At 44.8% G+C, this 15867-nt stretch overlaps 2 protein-coding genes and 1 long non-coding RNA gene across 4 annotated transcripts in view; 2 read left to right on the top strand and 1 right to left on the bottom strand.

The window, feature by feature from the left end:
* Positions 1-251: 251 nt before the first annotated feature.
* LOC144989141 (uncharacterized) lies at positions 252-1087 on the bottom strand. Its single transcript, XR_013653291.1, has 3 exons — positions 954-1087; positions 440-493; positions 252-340 (listed from the first exon to the last, which is right to left on the bottom strand). It is a non-coding gene; the product is annotated as an uncharacterized LOC144989141 (long non-coding RNA).
* On the top strand, positions 1005-6200 carry l2hgdh (L-2-hydroxyglutarate dehydrogenase). The gene is made up of 10 exons (XM_004082074.4): positions 1005-1246; positions 2105-2220; positions 2939-3090; positions 3794-3925; positions 3991-4153; positions 4223-4257; positions 4329-4496; positions 4998-5155; positions 5306-5437; positions 5512-6200. Exons 1-10 carry the CDS (start codon positions 1167-1169, stop codon positions 5705-5707), a joined length of 1332 nt encoding a protein of 443 aa, XP_004082122.1. The 5' UTR covers positions 1005-1166; the 3' UTR covers positions 5708-6200.
* Positions 6201-6695: 495 nt separating this feature from the next.
* The window catches only part of sos2 (son of sevenless homolog 2 (Drosophila)), a 28266-nt gene continuing 19094 nt past the window's right edge, over positions 6696-15867 (top strand). For both annotated transcript variants that reach the window (XM_023951617.2, XM_023951616.2), the window contains exon 1: positions 6696-7576. In XM_023951617.2, the coding sequence (XP_023807385.1) occupies positions 7493-7576 (84 nt within the window). In that variant the 5' untranslated portion in view covers positions 6696-7492. The remainder of the gene's footprint in view (positions 7577-15867) is intronic.

The raw sequence follows: 15867 nt of genomic DNA, 5'->3' as shown, positions 1-15867 counted from the left end.
AGTCGTCTTTCTGGGGTTCGTGTCGGTACAGCGGGGTGTCATCTGCAAAATAAGGAGCTCAGAGACTCGTTTGGGTGTAGAGGACCAATGCAAAACCCAGAAGTCCATTTGTCTCATGACGTCATGAACCTGTCACGTTCCATACGCCCCCCCCCCCCCCCCCCCAGATGAAACGTCTAATTTCAACAGAAAACCACAAAGATGAAAATAGTCTGTTATATTAGCATTAGAACGTTGAAAATGACAAAAAGTGCTCCTTCACCTGAGATCTGGTCTTTGGAGGAAGACAGGATGGAAGTGGACGTCTGCAGGGACGTCTTCATCAACGGCTGCAGAGATCCTGAAAGCCCCCCCATCAATGAATAAAACATTAATAAATTGTTAATCAAAGATAGGAGCTTCCAAACATTTGGAACGTTATCATAAACATTCAGCTCACCTGTTCAGCTGAGTTTAGTGGGTCTGCTGCTCTGAACGCTCACTTCAACATAATCTAAAAAAAATGTTGAGTTTTTTTTTCTCGTAAATTTACGACTTTAAATTTCATAATTTTACTTTTTTTCTTGGTGGCCCTAAAACTCTGTCGTGTTATGGAGACTGATTGGATTAAAAAAAAGATATATTTTTCGAAATATTATTTCTAAAATACTTCAGAACTACAAACACAAGAAAACTACGAGGTGATCGGCAGTTAGAAGCAAAAGCCTCATCGTGTCTGTGTGATGGATGAACAGGTAACTTTGGTATTTTCAGCTCAAAATCAGTTCATAAAAAAAGGAATCTGACAAAAAAATTGTTCTGAAAATGACAACATAATTTTATTTTAGAAACACAATAAAATTATTTTAATAACCACTTAAAGAAATGTATCGATAAACAGTAGATTTTCTTAAATGAACGCCTTCTGTGAGCTTAGATTTCAAAGATCAAACTTGTTATTTCTGTGTACATACGTCCTCCGTCCTGTAGGGGGCAGCGGCGCTCCTCCCACCGGGCAGGACGACGTGAATAAAACACCAGCGTTAAGGTGGAGTACCCCCTCCCCCCCACTCCCCCTGCGCGGATGGCTGACCGCGGCTGCAGAAGGAGGAGATCCGACTTTGGACCCTCAAAGTCGGTCTGAAACTTTTTCCATCACGATGCTCCGTTTGAGACATTTTTGAGGGATGGCGGGAATCCTGAGCGCCGCGCGCTCACGGGCTGCAGGGACGGGGCTGAAGGTTACCGCAGTCCGGCAGATTCACAGGTAACTCTAATTTAACGCAGGTGTTTCCCGCTGCCTGCTCCGTGTTCGTTTGGGCTGTTTTTACCTGAACTAAACATCCGTCCCGTTTTGGGCTTCGAGTGTGACCGGAAGTCCTGTTTTCTGCTCGAACCCTGAAGAAGGTCAGACATGGCAGCCCGCTCTGTCACTGATCACTGACGACGAGACGTTGTTACTCAATGTTTGCCTCCTTATCCTAAAATAAGATAAAAGTTTGTTGCTAAATGTCTGCAGAGAACCTCCTGCTTTAAACTCAGCCTCCATGATGGGATCCATCCACAAGCTAGATCCCAGATTTATGAAAGATGCCCCCCCCCCCCCCGCCACACACACACACATTTATCATGAAATGTCTCAGAATAATGTTACCATAAGAAGATGAGGAAAAATCCGGATTACAGAGTTTAAAAAATGCTTTTATTCTGAAGGGGAGAACCTGTTTCCTTAGAAGCTGAGTTCGGTTTCACTCCCTAAAGCGGTTCACTGGTAGAAATGTGGAGTCAAGAGGAGTTTTGACCCCAAAAAACGAGGAGGGGGACTCATCCAGGAGGTCATGACAGACGGTCTGAGCTCACTGGACTAGGTTCAGGTCAAAGGTCATGATCTAACAGAAGGAGACCTTTAGACAAACATGGATGGAGAACACAGAGGGACATCTGGACTCAAACTGCCACGTTCAGAGGTGGAAGTGTGATGATGTGGGGCTGCCTTGTCATACTTACCTTAAATTCTGTTTTCTTCCAAACCCGAAAACGAGCAGATACTCGCTCAGCTTCACACAAATGGTCCCTTTAGGTTTTCCCTTGGATTTTTTTAACAGCCCCAAACTGTGTTTTCCAGCTCACACGATGTGGCCGTGGTCGGCGGCGGCATCGTGGGATTGGCCACAGCCAGAGAACTGATTTTGCGACATCCGGCTCTGAGCTTCGTCCTGCTGGAGAAAGAGAAGGAGCTCGGTGAGTGGAGTCCTGCTGCAGATCAGCAGCGTGTGCGCTAGTGTCTGCAGCATTTCTGCTTCAGAAAGGAACCGCACGAGTCATCTACAGCTGCAGGTTGGACCCGGACTCGGGTTTGACTCGGAATCAGGTTTTTACCAGAATTGGGTGTGACTCGGACTCAGGTGTGACTCGGACTCTGGCTTGCTTCAATAAATGCAGGGTTTCATATAGAGCATTAATTTCGGATCTGGATGTAATCGAGTCGTTCCTGCGTAGCGACTCTGCAAACCGTTGAAGACGGCGAGTCTTGACGCTCAAATAAACACCAACATCTGGATCATTTTGTCATTTTTTAACGTCCAGCATGTGGAAGTATTTATACTTCTTTCCTGTAGTAGAACTTAAATAAAAACATTTTGATGAAAACCGAAAGAAACAAACAAATAATTTTATTGGTTGGCGGACAGACGAGCATAAAAAGCAGGAAACCCAGGAAAGAATAAGAACTGAAGGACCTGGAAGTTCTTCACTCCGGTTCCAGAGATCTGAATAGAAAATGACATTTTTATGAACAAATCAGAACTTCCGGATTGAACTGAAGTCGAGTTAAAAGTCTAAAGTCTCTTTGATGTTTGCAGCTTTAGCTGAAACCAAACTTTCCTTCCTGAATTCTCACCTTCGGATCTCCGGACCTTCAAAGCGCCTCCTGACCTTCCTCGTTTGTCCGTCTTTCCAGCTCTTCATCAAAGCGGCCACAACAGCGGCGTCGTCCACAGCGGGATCTACTACACGCCGGGCTCGCTGAAGGCGCGGCTGTGCGTGCGCGGCGCCACCTTAGCCTACGACTTCTGCGACAAGAAAGGAATCCCGTACAAGAAATGTGGAAAGGTGGGATGAAGTCTTTCTGGGAGCAGCAGCAGCCGTTAGATTTTCTGATGGTTTCTTCTCATCATCAAATTTCAAACTGTAGATATTTTTGAAAACATGAAGATGAAATAAATCAAAGATTCGTGAAAACTCGGTAAAAGTCAAATTAAATGTCGTGGAAATCCATTTTAATCCGACTCCTGCAGGAAAAAACTTCAGATAAAGTTAAGGATCCTGAAAAGCAAGAATAAAAACTGAGTTACGTTTTTAAAGCAAAGTTAATCCAGACGGGAAAATGTCACATTCGTTTAATAACTCTGATCAATATCTAACATTTGTTTTTTCTGGATAAATCTGTAGAAGTGTTGATAAAGTTGCCGTCAAACGTTTTGATGCTGTTCTGGAACAAAATAGTTTCTGCAGAACAAACATCTTTCTGATTAGCGTTTTAGGATCACATCAGAGGCTTTAGAAACGGCGGCACATGTTTGTGTTTGCTGCTATTTAAACTGAACACAAACGACGTAATTATAGATTAAAAAATCTGCTGAACATGAACCATGAAAAACCAGGACATTTTCACACGGTTACGAGTTTAAAGGCCTCAGATTCAGAAAGCGGGTCGTGGGTTTTAGAATCCAGCAGTTCTCCAGGCGGTTCTCCTCAGCCGACCCGGTTCTGGAGCGTCAGGAGTTGATGTTTTGTGGTTGTCCCGGTCCGGCAGCTCATCGTGGCCGTGGAGCAGGAGGAGGTTCCCAGGATGAGGGCGCTGTACGAGCGCGGCTTGCAGAACAACGTGCGCGACCTCCGCATCATCGACGCCAAAGGGATCCGGGAGCGGGAGCCGTACTGCCGGGTAGGAGGCGCTCCGTCCTCTTCCGGGGCGGAGCGCCTCCGGCTGACGGCCCGTCGTCTCTGCAGGGAATCGCCGCCTTGGATTCGCCGCACACCGGCATCGTAGACTGGAGGAAGGTGGCGCTCAGGTTCGGGAAAGACTTTGAGGAGGCGGGCGGCGCCGTGCTGACGGAGTTTGAAGTCAACAACATTTCCGTGGCGAGCGAGAGTCCTGCTGGGAGCTCCGAAGGTGAGATTCCCGACATCTTCCCGGTCCAAACAGAACTCCTGACTCCTCCTCCTTCCTTTGTCGCTTCAGGAATGAAGCATCCCATCGCAGTCAGAGATGCACAGGTGAGATCTGCACAGGTGGAAGCGTCACGCCGTCCCCTTCTGACCGTCCTCACCGTCTCCGGTTCCCTCAGGGAAGCGAGGTGCGCTGTCGGTACGTCCTGACCTGCGGCGGCCTGCACTCGGACCGACTGTCGCAGATCTCCGGATGCAGCCGCGAGCCGAGAATCGTCCCCTTCAGGGGAGACTACCTGGTGCTGAAGCCAGAGAAACGCTACCTGGTGAAAGGAAACATCTACCCCGTGAGTCTGGACACATCCGTCTTCACCCGTCTCTGCTCCAAAATCCCCATCCGCTCGTCTTTCATCGATCTTCAAAGAGTTCCTGGTGTCGTTTTCTAGTGTCTGCAGAGCGGCAGGACTTAAAGCTGGAATTCTTTTATAAATGTCCTCCATCAGAAAAAGGCCACAAGAACATTTTCAAAACACTAAAATCAGCATTTTCATGGGAGTGGCTCTTTAAAGAAAACAGATGAATGATAGTTATGGATTTAGAGGAAGTCTCTGTGCGCCGGGGACACACTCAGTTACACAAACCCTTCAATACACAAAGGCGTCTTATTGATAGCTTTTGTGTTAAAGTGAATCTGAATCTGAATGAAACTGAAGTAGAATTGGGGGGGGGGGGGGGGGGACCGTCCAGATCCAAACTCTCTGGTTCTGAACCGGTTTCAAAAAGGACCGGACCTCAGAAAAGAGGTCTACGTTTGAGAGCAGATGACGACTGTAGAACCTTGGTTTCAGATTCCTGATCCCCGTTTCCCGTTCCTCGGCGTCCACTTCACCCCCAGGATGGACGGGAGCGTTTGGCTCGGCCCCAACGCCGTCCTGGCCTTCAAGCGGGAGGGTTATAACGTCTACGACTTCAGCGCCCAGGACTTTGCAGACGCTCTTTCCTTCAGGTGAGCTCGGGGAACTGAAGGAGGAGTTGGTCTCCAGTTCTTCTCCGTTGGCTCTGCCAGCAGAGCGTCTGTACGTTGGATTTGTCCGTGAAGCTGACGGCGGGGAAAGGTGGCGAGCAGGGCAGCTAAACCCTGGATTTGTCCTCCCAGAGGCCTTCAGAAGCTGGTGCTGAAGAACGTGGCCTACGGCCTTGGAGAAATGTACCGCGGCGTCTTCACGGGTGCACAGGTGAAGATTCTGCAGAAGTACATCCCCGAGCTGCAGCAGAGCGACGTCCTCAGGTACGGAGCTGCCCGCGCCGGCGCCAAGACGAACGGGACTTTTCAGGAGTCACTGCTGTGTTTTGGTTCTCCAGGGGCCCCGCGGGGGTTCGCGCTCAGGCCCTGGACCGCCATGGAAACCTTGTGGATGACTTTGTGTTCGACGGCGGCGTTGGAGAAGTCGGCAGTCGGGTGCTGCATGTTCGGAACGCTCCCTCGCCGGCGGCCACCTCGTCCCTCGCCATCGCAGAGATGATTGCAGACGAAGCGGAGAGTCGGTTCTCGCTGTAGGGAAACGGGCCGCTCTTCAGGAATGTTGCATTTACCGGACTAGTGACTTTTTAAGGACTTTTTCTCCCTCAGTGGTGCTTTTTAGAATAAAAAATAGATCCATGAGTTCACCGTCATGTGGGAAAGTGAAACAAAATGATCGAATCTGGACGTCTGATTCTCTTTTTGACTTTAACGCAGAGCAGTTTGTGCTCAGATCCTGTGAAAAGTGGAGAAGCGGATGAGTTGAATGCAGAGATGTTCTGCATGTCCTCTAGAGTCTGTAAGGTCCTTAACAGAACCAGAGCTGAGAGGAACGGCCTCAACTAAACTAAAGCTAAAGAATGTTAGTTTGATTTGTTTATGTTAGAAGCTTCATGAACAACTTTACCTGCTGGGGATGTCTTTTTCATTTTTTGAATAACTATTTTTGAAAAGTAAATGATTGCATATCTCAGGTTTTACGACTTCTTTTAGGTGACATTTTTCGAATAAAACAACTTCTTGTGCCTGACTTTGATTGTTTTTGAAATGATTAGAAACTAAATAACAGAGGAAGAAAGTCTGGTTTCCTCTACCTTGTCTTGTTAGGCGTTTTAAATGTTTATTTCTTTAAAAATATATATTTTTGTATTTGTGTTTGCAGAGATTTCTAAACCAAACTGAAGTTAACCCTTTTGTCCACCAGGAGGCAGCACGCCTACAATAATAATGGAGGAAAACTGAGTAAAGACACAAAACATGCCTTAAATTAAGGTTAAAAACCATAGAAATAAAGCAAATATATTTTTTTATGTTGAGTAGTGCTAAATTTGTTAAAGTAAAATATTTACCTAAAACTCCTTATTTTTATCATAGTTCTATTTTGGTTATAATTGAAGTAAAATAAAGGTTAGCTATACCTAAATGTGTTTTTTTTAAGGAAGTGCCATCGAATGTGTTTAAAGTTTGTAAACGCATTCAAGCCCCATCATGTTTTTTTCCTTTTTTTTTTTTTCTCCTCGGAGTGTGATTTGAAATTACGCGTGCGTGCCAGGACGCGCAGCGCGGAGTTGGTACGAACATCTTCAGACCGAAAACACTCCGGCTGCTGCGCTCACCGATGTGCCGCGGACCGCTCACTGTCTGTCGGATCTGACGCGGGATTTGACATGTTCGAGCTGCGGGGATGACGGCTGAACGCGGAGCGGGCGGCGCAGGAGAACGTGTGCCTTCTTCGGAGCAGAACGGGTCGGGAGCCCCGGAGCAGGACTCGGAGCGCTTGGAGGCCAGCAGAAGCCTGAAGCGCCAGTTAGCCTACTAGCTAGCAAGCTAGCCATCTAATGTTACAAGTATTTAGGGAGCAAATAACCAAACGTAACTCGTAGCTGTAGGTAGCCTGTAGTTAGTAGGGGAGCTGTTTTGTTTGGCCTCCTACTTAAATGTGCCTGTTTAGTTTTTGTTTTATTTTAGTAGCATTTGCTTGAATAACACTTAGCAAGATTGTTGTTAGCCATTAGCATCGTAGCTAGCCATTGCCCGTATTTACAGCAGCAACAAGCTAGCTGCGTTAGCCGCTTAGCTAGCGAATTAACTTTTATTGCTACATGTGCTGATTTTCTTTCAAAGCCAGTTCTTTGCAGTTGAAGTCAACTCGTCTTTGGACTCGCAGTGCAGTTTAGCTTTACTCGATAGATTCGTGAACAAGCCAGTGTGACTTTTCCCACCGTGCCTGCCCCGGACGGACCCACCCTTAAGGACTATCTACCCGGGGCCGATGCTGACACCTCAGCCCGGATCACGGCCACGCCAGGAGCCGCTACAGCGATGCAGCCGCAGCAGATCTACGACTTTTCAAGTGAAGAGAACAGTCAGAAATGGAGAGGCCTCTTCGTGCAAGCTTTACGAAAGGTTTGGATTACATTTGTCTGTTTAACACTTGAAAAAATTCAATCTGCAACTCCTGAGGTTTGAGGGTCAGAGTGCTGCGTTCATGCTTTTCTAGATTGTATCTGGCGGATCTCCTGATAGCTGCAGGCTCTGCCTGAGCTCTGAAATAAAGCTCTGGGCTGAGATTGCAGCTCCCTGCTGGGCTTTGCATCAGTGAACCCAGCGCTGCTGCTGCTGCTGCTGCTGCTGAAAGTGCTGTCCTCATCTCCTGTGGTTGTTTACGTGTCTGCTGGCTGCTTCTTCATCCAGTTTCTCTCTCCACTTCTCTGTTTTGAACCTGTGTGATTTTTGAAGAAGTTGGTGCTCCGCATACAGTAAATAGTCAGCAGGCTGTTTCCAAGATCCCAGGCTGTGAAGTCATTATGAAACTCTGTTAGATATTAACTCTACTCCTTCCTGATTTGTACTGACCGTAAATGCGCTTCATCTCTACTGCATTTAGATAACGGGCTGCTTAAAACCCCCCAAAACGCAGCGTCTTTGCCCAAACCTTCCTGAACGTTTTGTCTGGTTCTTTTGGATCAGCAGCATCTTGGATTCGGTCGTCTTAATCTCAGGGTTTTCCTGTCGTTTTCCGCAGCAGTGTTTTTGTGAAGATGAAGCGTTAAAAACCCTTGTTGGTTGGAAAACTTCTCATTCAGTGAAAGAGGAAGTGGCTGATTACTTTTTGATGCTCCCATCACCGCCGACCAGTGTTGGTTATCTGCATCAAATATTTGCTAGTTTCTTTATAGAAGAAAAAACGTTTTATTTTATTTTAAAAAAATCATTTTTGCTTTCATTACTTTTGTAGCAGCATTGCTAAAGAACGTGGTTCTAGTTTGATCCTGGAGATGTGGGATTACATTCCACCGAGTGGAAACCTCATAGTCTGATGATGATTGTGTTCTGGTCTCATCCATAGTTTGTGTGTAAAGGTCTGCATGTCTTAGTGTTGCACGTTGCTGAGCGACGATGCGCTGAATCAGGTGAAACTCAGAAAACGGTTGGCGGGCTGCGCAGTGGCGGACGCCGTCTTGACTTGTTGCAGGCCTGCTGCAGGGAAAGCCTGTCAGAGACTGACGTCAGAGGTTTGTTTTGGTTCTGACAGACGGTGACTCGCTGCTCTTCGCAGCCGGCCACCTCCAGGCTTCCCTTGTCACGCGTGACCCCGCCCCTGACGGGGATGAGACTGTTGATTTTTATTAGAGGCAGGTACGAGGGGGCGAGATTTGTTGCTTTTCAGCCCCGGGGGTTTCCTTCTGCCGTTTGTGTCCCAGCTGCTCGCTTTGATGTCCTCGCCATGCCGCCCCTCACGCCGTATGAACATAATGAAAAAGGGGCTAAAAATAACATTTCCTTTGCTTTTGCTGCATTTAAGAGTCCTGTCTAGAGCTCTTTTCTCCAGATTAACAGTTTCTGGGATTAGTCAGATTACACAGCGGCTTAGTCAGGTTTTCCAAACCTACAGTTTGAGTCCATAACTAGAAAGAGCTGCGTTTCCAGAAGAAACTGCTAAATGAAAATGAAACCTAAAGGGTAATAATTGACAAAAAAATTAAGCAATGATCAGAGTTGAGCATAAATAAAGTGAGAACAGCACAACAACAATGAAAAATGCGAGCGCCGGGTATCGAACCAGTGACGTCTGCACCACAGCTAGACTCTCCTGCCACCAACCAGGTTCAGTGGACGGGATCATTTAGTGCTGCAGCGACTCTACGGCAGCTGGGAGGATTTCAAAGAAAAGGAAAACTAACATCCCGACACAAAGTCCATTTTTGAAAAGCCCACAAACGTGTCTACGTTTTTCTAGATGTTTGATTGGGATGGAGTTGACTTTCTAGATGTGAGGGAGCTTTGTTTGTAAAAGTTGAAGGCTGTTTTCCTCCGTCCAGCGTGTGACGTCACGCCACAGCGGGGACATTGTTGAGAAGTTACCAAAGTTTGAAGTCCATTTGTGAAAAAACTGTACATTGCATAATCACTGGACTAAAATATGTTGTAGTCCAAAGCCTTGTGAGCATTTTAGCGTTTTAATGGTGTCTGTAGCTGAAAGAACGCCGAAATAAGAAGCTGCCAGACAGAAGGAACTTTGGTGAAAATGTCAGAAGCCTCTCCCATTGAAACCCATCATAACGATGAAATTACCCCAAAGTTTAAAGCTTTATATTTCAAAAGCTAAAACATATGTTAGGAATCTGAAAGAATTTAAATCAGTTTAAAGTGAATAATATGTAGTTTGAATGGTGTATTATTGCATTTTTGCACAAACACAAGGAGGAACAAAAGGTTTCCGGGGTGGAACTAAAGTGAAATGGTGTTTCCTCCGTCTCTGTTTTGCTGTTGCACTTGTCTGCTGCAGAGGTTCCTACAAAGAAAAGTTGAGAAGGAAGGGGCAGAAGCTTTCAGCTGTTTGATTGTTTTCAGGAGGATTTAGGGTTTTTTACAGAGTTGGGGAGTCATTTCTAACCACCCAGCAGGATGATAGGCGTGTGAAGCTGTGACCGTCTGACTGTTGCCCCTTTACATGACGGATGACACAATTCTGGGCTTAAACCAAACCGTAAGTTACACCATTGAAGTGAATCTTTACGCCCCCACTGCATCCCATTTACAAATGTGTACATTTAAGAAGGATTTATAATTTATTGTTTTATGGCAATACTCCAGCCATAGCAGAAACAACTGAAAGGTTTTTCCTTTAGTGTTAAAAAAGGGATTTTTCCTGAATTTAGTTTTTTGTTGTGGTTTTGTAACACAAAAATCACATATCAACCCGAACCAAATCTTGGGCAAAGTGAATCGTTTTGCATGTCTGCTTTACTTTAATCTAAATGTGAAGAAAACCTTTTTTTTTCTATCAACCACAAACATTCATAATCGAAAAATTAATACTACTAATGTAAAGTGGGGCAAAAGAGTATTCAGTCAATCACCCATTGTGCAAGTTCTCCCACTAAAAAAGATGAGAGGCCCATAATTTTCATCAGAGGTATACGTCAACTACGAGAGACAAAATGAGAAAAAAATCCAGAAATTGTCTGATTTTTAAAGAATTTATGTGTAAATTATGGTGGAAAATAAGTATTTATTCACCTACAGACAAGCTAGATTTCTGCCTCTCACAGACCTGTAACTTCTGTAGAGGATCCTCTGTCCTCCACTGGTTACCTGTATTAATATACACCTGTTTGAACTGGTTATCTATATAAAGACACCTGTCCACAACCTCAGTCACACTCCAAACTCCACTAAAGACCAAAGAGCTGTTTAAGGACACCAGAAACCAAATAGTTGACCTGCACCAGGCTGGAAGACTGAATCTGCAAAAGCTAAGCAGCTTGGTGTGAAGAAATCACCTGTGGGGGCAATTATTAGAAATGGAAGACATACAAGATCTCCCTCCATCTGGGGTTCCCCCCAGGATCTCACCTCGTGGGGTCAGAATGATCACAAGAATGGTGAGCAAAGATCTCAGAACCCCACGGGGGACCTATTCAATAACCTGCAGAGAGCTGAAACCAAAGTAACAAAAGCTACCATCAGTAACACACTACACCACCAGGGACTCAAACCCTGCAGGGCCAGACGTGTCCCCCTGCTAAAGCCGGTACATGTGCAGAACCGTCTACAGTCTGCTAGAGAACATTTGGAGGATCCAGAAGAGGATTGGGAGAATGTCCTATGGTCAGATGAAACCACAATAGAACTTTTTGGTAAGAACTCTACTTGTGTTTGGAGGAGAAAGAATGCTGAGCTGCATCCAAAGAACACCAGACCTACTGTAAAGCATGGGGGTGGAAGCATCATGCTTTGGGTTGTTTTTCAGCAACAGGACCAGGACGACTGATCCGTGTAAAGGAAAGAATGAATGGGGCCATGAATGGCCAGATTTGGAGTGAAAACCTCCTTCCATCAGCATTGAAGATGAAGCATGGCTGGGTCTTTCAGCAGGACAACCATCCAGAACACATGTTGCCCTGGTAGGAGGGGCTTCATAAGAAGCATTTCAAGGTCCTGGAGTGGCCTCGCCAGTCTCCAGATCTCAACCCCATAGAAAATCTTTGAGGGAAGTTGAACGCTCGTGTTGCCCAGCAACAGCCCCAAAACATCACTGCTCTAGAGGAGATCTGCATGGAGGAATGGGCCAAAACACCAACAACACTTTGGGAAAACCAGTTTAACTGCTGTCATTGCCAACAAAGAACTTGTAACAAAGTATTGAGTTGAACTTTTGTTATTGACCAAATACTTATTTTCCACCATAGTTTATTAATTAATTCTTTTTTTTTTAAAGCCAGAAAATGTGAATGTGATTTTTCTGGATTACTTTCTCTCATTTTGTCTCTCATAGTTGAGGTTGACTTATGATGCCTCCCTCAGCGGCGGTGACCTGGGTTCCCCGGGTCAGAAAAGTGCTGCGGCGTGTGTTTGTGATCTGAGTGGGGGACGGCGGCGTGAAGGGGAGGGTTTGCTTGTTGTTTGTGCACACATGTTCATGCTGGCGTTTACATGCATGAGCTCTTTGTTTCTCCTCCGGGTCCCCAGACAGTCTGCGTGTAATGGCGGATGATGTCATGACGTGAATCATAAACGACAGATGCTTGGGGTTTCATAACGAGCCACAAGCACACACCTCTTCTGCACAAACACGCACAAATGCATTACCTGCAACCTGAGCCGCCTGCAGCCCCGTATGCGCAGCCTGGAGAATAATCAATTGAATTAGAAAGGTTACCCCTTTATTAATGCCCCCCCTCCTCCGGTGGTTGCGTCACAGCCTTACTGTTGTCTTTGTGCCCGAACACTCAGAGTGAGTCCTGCATGCAGATGCAGGCTGTTTTTCAGAATAAAAGTCCACTTTGCTGTTTGGATGTTAAAGCAGCGTTTCTACACACTTACAGTTCAGTCACTTTTCACTTTGGTCCTTTCAAAGGATGAAGGTAAACGGAGGTTTGGGGAACTCTCTGTGTGAGACCGTCAGAACTAGAAGGAGCTGCATTTCCAGAAGAAAATATGGGTTCAATGCTAGATTGCTGAATGAAAATGAAACTTGAAGGGGAATAATTGGCAAAAATAAAAATAAATACATGATCAAAGTTGACCATAAATAAAGTGAAAAGAGCACAATAACAAAAAAGATAAATGTTTGTGAAAAATGCCAACATTGCGTTTTGAACCAGTCAAGTTAGGCACCAAAGGTCACATGTCATGCTATGACACTACCAACCAGGTACAGTGGACAGGGAACACAATCCATATAATCCTGGAATATTTTGAAAGGTTCAAGGATTTGAAGGACCAAACGTCATAAATGAAAAAGATGAACATTTTAATAGTTGAATAGTTAAAATAGCTGAAAAATTGTAGGAGGAGTTAAGCGGCAAAAAATGGAGGAACATACTAAAATAAAGAAAGAGAAAACAGGAAAAGAATGGTTGAAGGATTTACAGCATTTTACTAATTAATATTACTGGAGTCTGGATGATCTGATCATAGATGGTCTTTTTAGGTGCCATTTAGCATGCTTTTCTTATTTATTTATTTTTTACAGTGCTTTGTGTTCTGTGTCCTGATTGGCTTTTTCATAATTTCACACTTTTTTCCCTGTTTTCCTTGGATGTATGAGAAGAATGTTGTACCAATTTAAGGGGATAAAAGTAAAACATTTACCAAAAAAATAAAGAAATTTTGTACTTTTGTAAATAGATTTGTGCGTGTAAATTAATGATTCAAAAAGTCGTAACTTTACAAGGAAAAAGTAATGTTTTTTGAAGGTTTATATTCATGAAAATAAAGTTGTAGTTTTCCAAAAGTAAAGCATTCAGGGAGATGTTGAGCGGTGTGATAACAACAAAATTTAACAGCTAACATCCGATTGTCTGTGTGAAACCTTTTATTTTCAAAAGCGAATGACTTAGCCTTGTAAAGTTACAGCATAAAGAAATTGTTGACATTTTTGGCTCATAACTTTTTGACTTTTTCCTCTTAAATTTGGCCTTTTTCCTCCTCATTTTCTGACTATTTCACACTGCAGAGAGCTGAAGAACGATGATTTCTAGCCTTTAGGACAATCCCACTGATCCAACGCTTGGTTCATTTTTGGTTCACGTGTGCTCCGTAATCTTCCAAAAAGTCCACACACGCTTTTACTCTGAAGCTCTGAGGAAGAACAGCGTTTGCCGCTGACCACCGTACGAAGGTAGCGGAACAAAACTGTCTAAAATAGAAAAACATTAGTCTTTTTTTTTTCCAATCGCTATTGATCTTATCTTATTTGAACCCTTTTCTAAGATGGAGATGTGGCCGTCTGCCACTGTTTTCTAGCTGATGGTCATGCGTCAGTTTTTACATGCTGGTGTGCAGCTACATCCGCCCGTGTGGATCCATCATGTGTCAGAGTCGGGTTTCATGATAATAAGCTGCAGTTGTTCAGTTGGCTTTTCAATGGAACATTTTAAAAGTGAATTGCAGCTACTGTTGTCTTATCAGTGTATCCGTGTTCTAGCTGCGTCACGTTTGGCGTGTTTTAACTCAGTCTCCACCCAGACGTGCTTCCCCTCCGACTCCGTGTCTTCTGTTTTTGTTGCTCGGCCTCCCATCCTGACATTGTTGCAGGTAAATGAAGCTGGTTGCGTGTGGGCCTTTCCGAAGCGCCACCGCTATTCTGTGAGTGGAGTGGTGGGGGGGAAACCCCCGGAGTTTCAGTGTGGTGACTCAGAGCTCCTGATGTTCTGTGGAATTTGGTCAAGTGCCTCTTTGGGACAGAATCTCAGAACATACTTCCTCTTAAATCTAAGTTTTTTCCAAGCAGGCTTTATAAATAGACACGGGATTGACGTATTTATAGCAGTTTGGCCGTCAAAAGCAGCAGAAATGCAAACAAAGTCGTGGTGAGGATTTTCCAGGCGCTCTTATTTTGAAACCCTGTAATGAATGAGTCAGAAGGGTAGATTTTGGAAAGCAGCGACCGAACATGATGCAGAGTGGACGTCCTATTTTGGAGAAAAATGCTGACCTTTCAACTTTCCTCCACATTCCTTAATCTGAAGGCAGCGTCTTGTGATGATGACGCCGCGCTGCACCATCTTCTTCTTCATTGTCCACGTAGCTGTAGCAGTTCAGCCAATCATCCGCCTCCATCTAACCCTTTCTTCCACATCCTCCTCTTTCCTGGTAGCTCCAACCTCAGCCTCCTTTCACCAGCATCATCACTGTTCCTCCTCTCCAACATCTCCATCTGCTTCCCTGCATGGATCTCCAGAACATCCATGATCTGATCCTCTGATGGATTCATTCCCGATCCATCCTGGTCCCAAAGAGAACCTCAGAACCTTAGGCTCCGCCTCCTGTCTCTAAGCCAAACAACATGGCTGCTCTCACCCCGGCCTTCTACCGCATGTCGGGGCAATTCCATCATCCCTGTGTTCAGGTTTTCAGCGTAAATACCCCTTTCTCCTCCCCCTCCTCCTGAACAGACGGCATTCCTGCCCAAATGACTACAAATTTTAGGGTTGAAGTTGGGGTTTGGTCTCTGACGGACCGCGCCTCACAGCGGGCTTTCTGTCCTGCTGGTTTCGTCATCAGGAGTGCAGAGAGCAAACATCTGTAGCTGTTCTTCATTACTGTCGCTGATGGGAGTGTTTTTCGTTTAGTCGCCAAATATTTTCTTCATTTGGAAGCATTTTTGTCTGAAGAAATCTTTTCAGCATTTACATCTCACCAATGTTTCTTCCATTGACTGTATCCGAGATCTGGACTGAGCGAGTGTGACGTCATCCATGGAAAATGGTTCATTCCGGCTCCAACTAAATGTAGCCAATTCAGTTGTCATTTTTTTTCACAATACAAATGCCGCCATGTCTGAGGCAGATGTCATCAGTGAGCAGTGATTGGTTTTCATGGCAACCACTCCCACCAATCAGGAGTGAGCTTGTTGGAAGGCCACACCTCTTGAAACAGGAAATCTGTCAAACGCATTCAAAGGTGGATGTGGGGACATGGGATTATTGAGGCATTTGATTGATCAGTTTATGACCTTTTTTAATTATGTATTATTATTTTATATTATTTATTTTGTCTTTTATTATTTAATTCATTGTTTTGCACACTGTTTTTATTGTTGAATCTTTTATTTGTTCTAACTGGAGAACTGTTAATAAACTTATCTCTCTCTCTCCATCTGTCTGTCTCTTGATCTCAAAACAAGCAGAAGAAACAGTAAAACTAAAGTCTAGCTTAGCCTTTTGATGTTCAGAACAAAAATGTAA

This window comes from Oryzias latipes, chromosome 22 (genome assembly GCF_053564925.1).
Source record: "Oryzias latipes strain Hd-rR chromosome 22, Olatipes_Hd-rR_3.1".
In the NCBI taxonomy this organism is placed as follows: Eukaryota; Metazoa; Chordata; class Actinopteri; order Beloniformes; family Adrianichthyidae; genus Oryzias; species Oryzias latipes.
The sequence above is the reverse complement of the archived record's forward strand: the minus strand, read 5'-3'. Positions and strand labels throughout refer to the sequence as shown.

Bases quoted from the DNA above. Each gene is read 5' to 3' on its own strand.
- l2hgdh (XM_004082074.4), top strand. From the start codon at position 1,167: ATGGCGGGAATCCTGAGCGCCGCGCGCTCACGGGCTGCAGGGACGGGG. The intron at 3,091-3,793 runs GTGGGATGAAGT...CCGGTCCGGCAG, and splicing joins CGTACAAGAAATGTGGAAAG to CTCATCGTGGCCGTGGAGCA. The intron at 5,156-5,305 runs GTGAGCTCGGGG...TTGTCCTCCCAG, and splicing joins GCAGACGCTCTTTCCTTCAG to AGGCCTTCAGAAGCTGGTGC.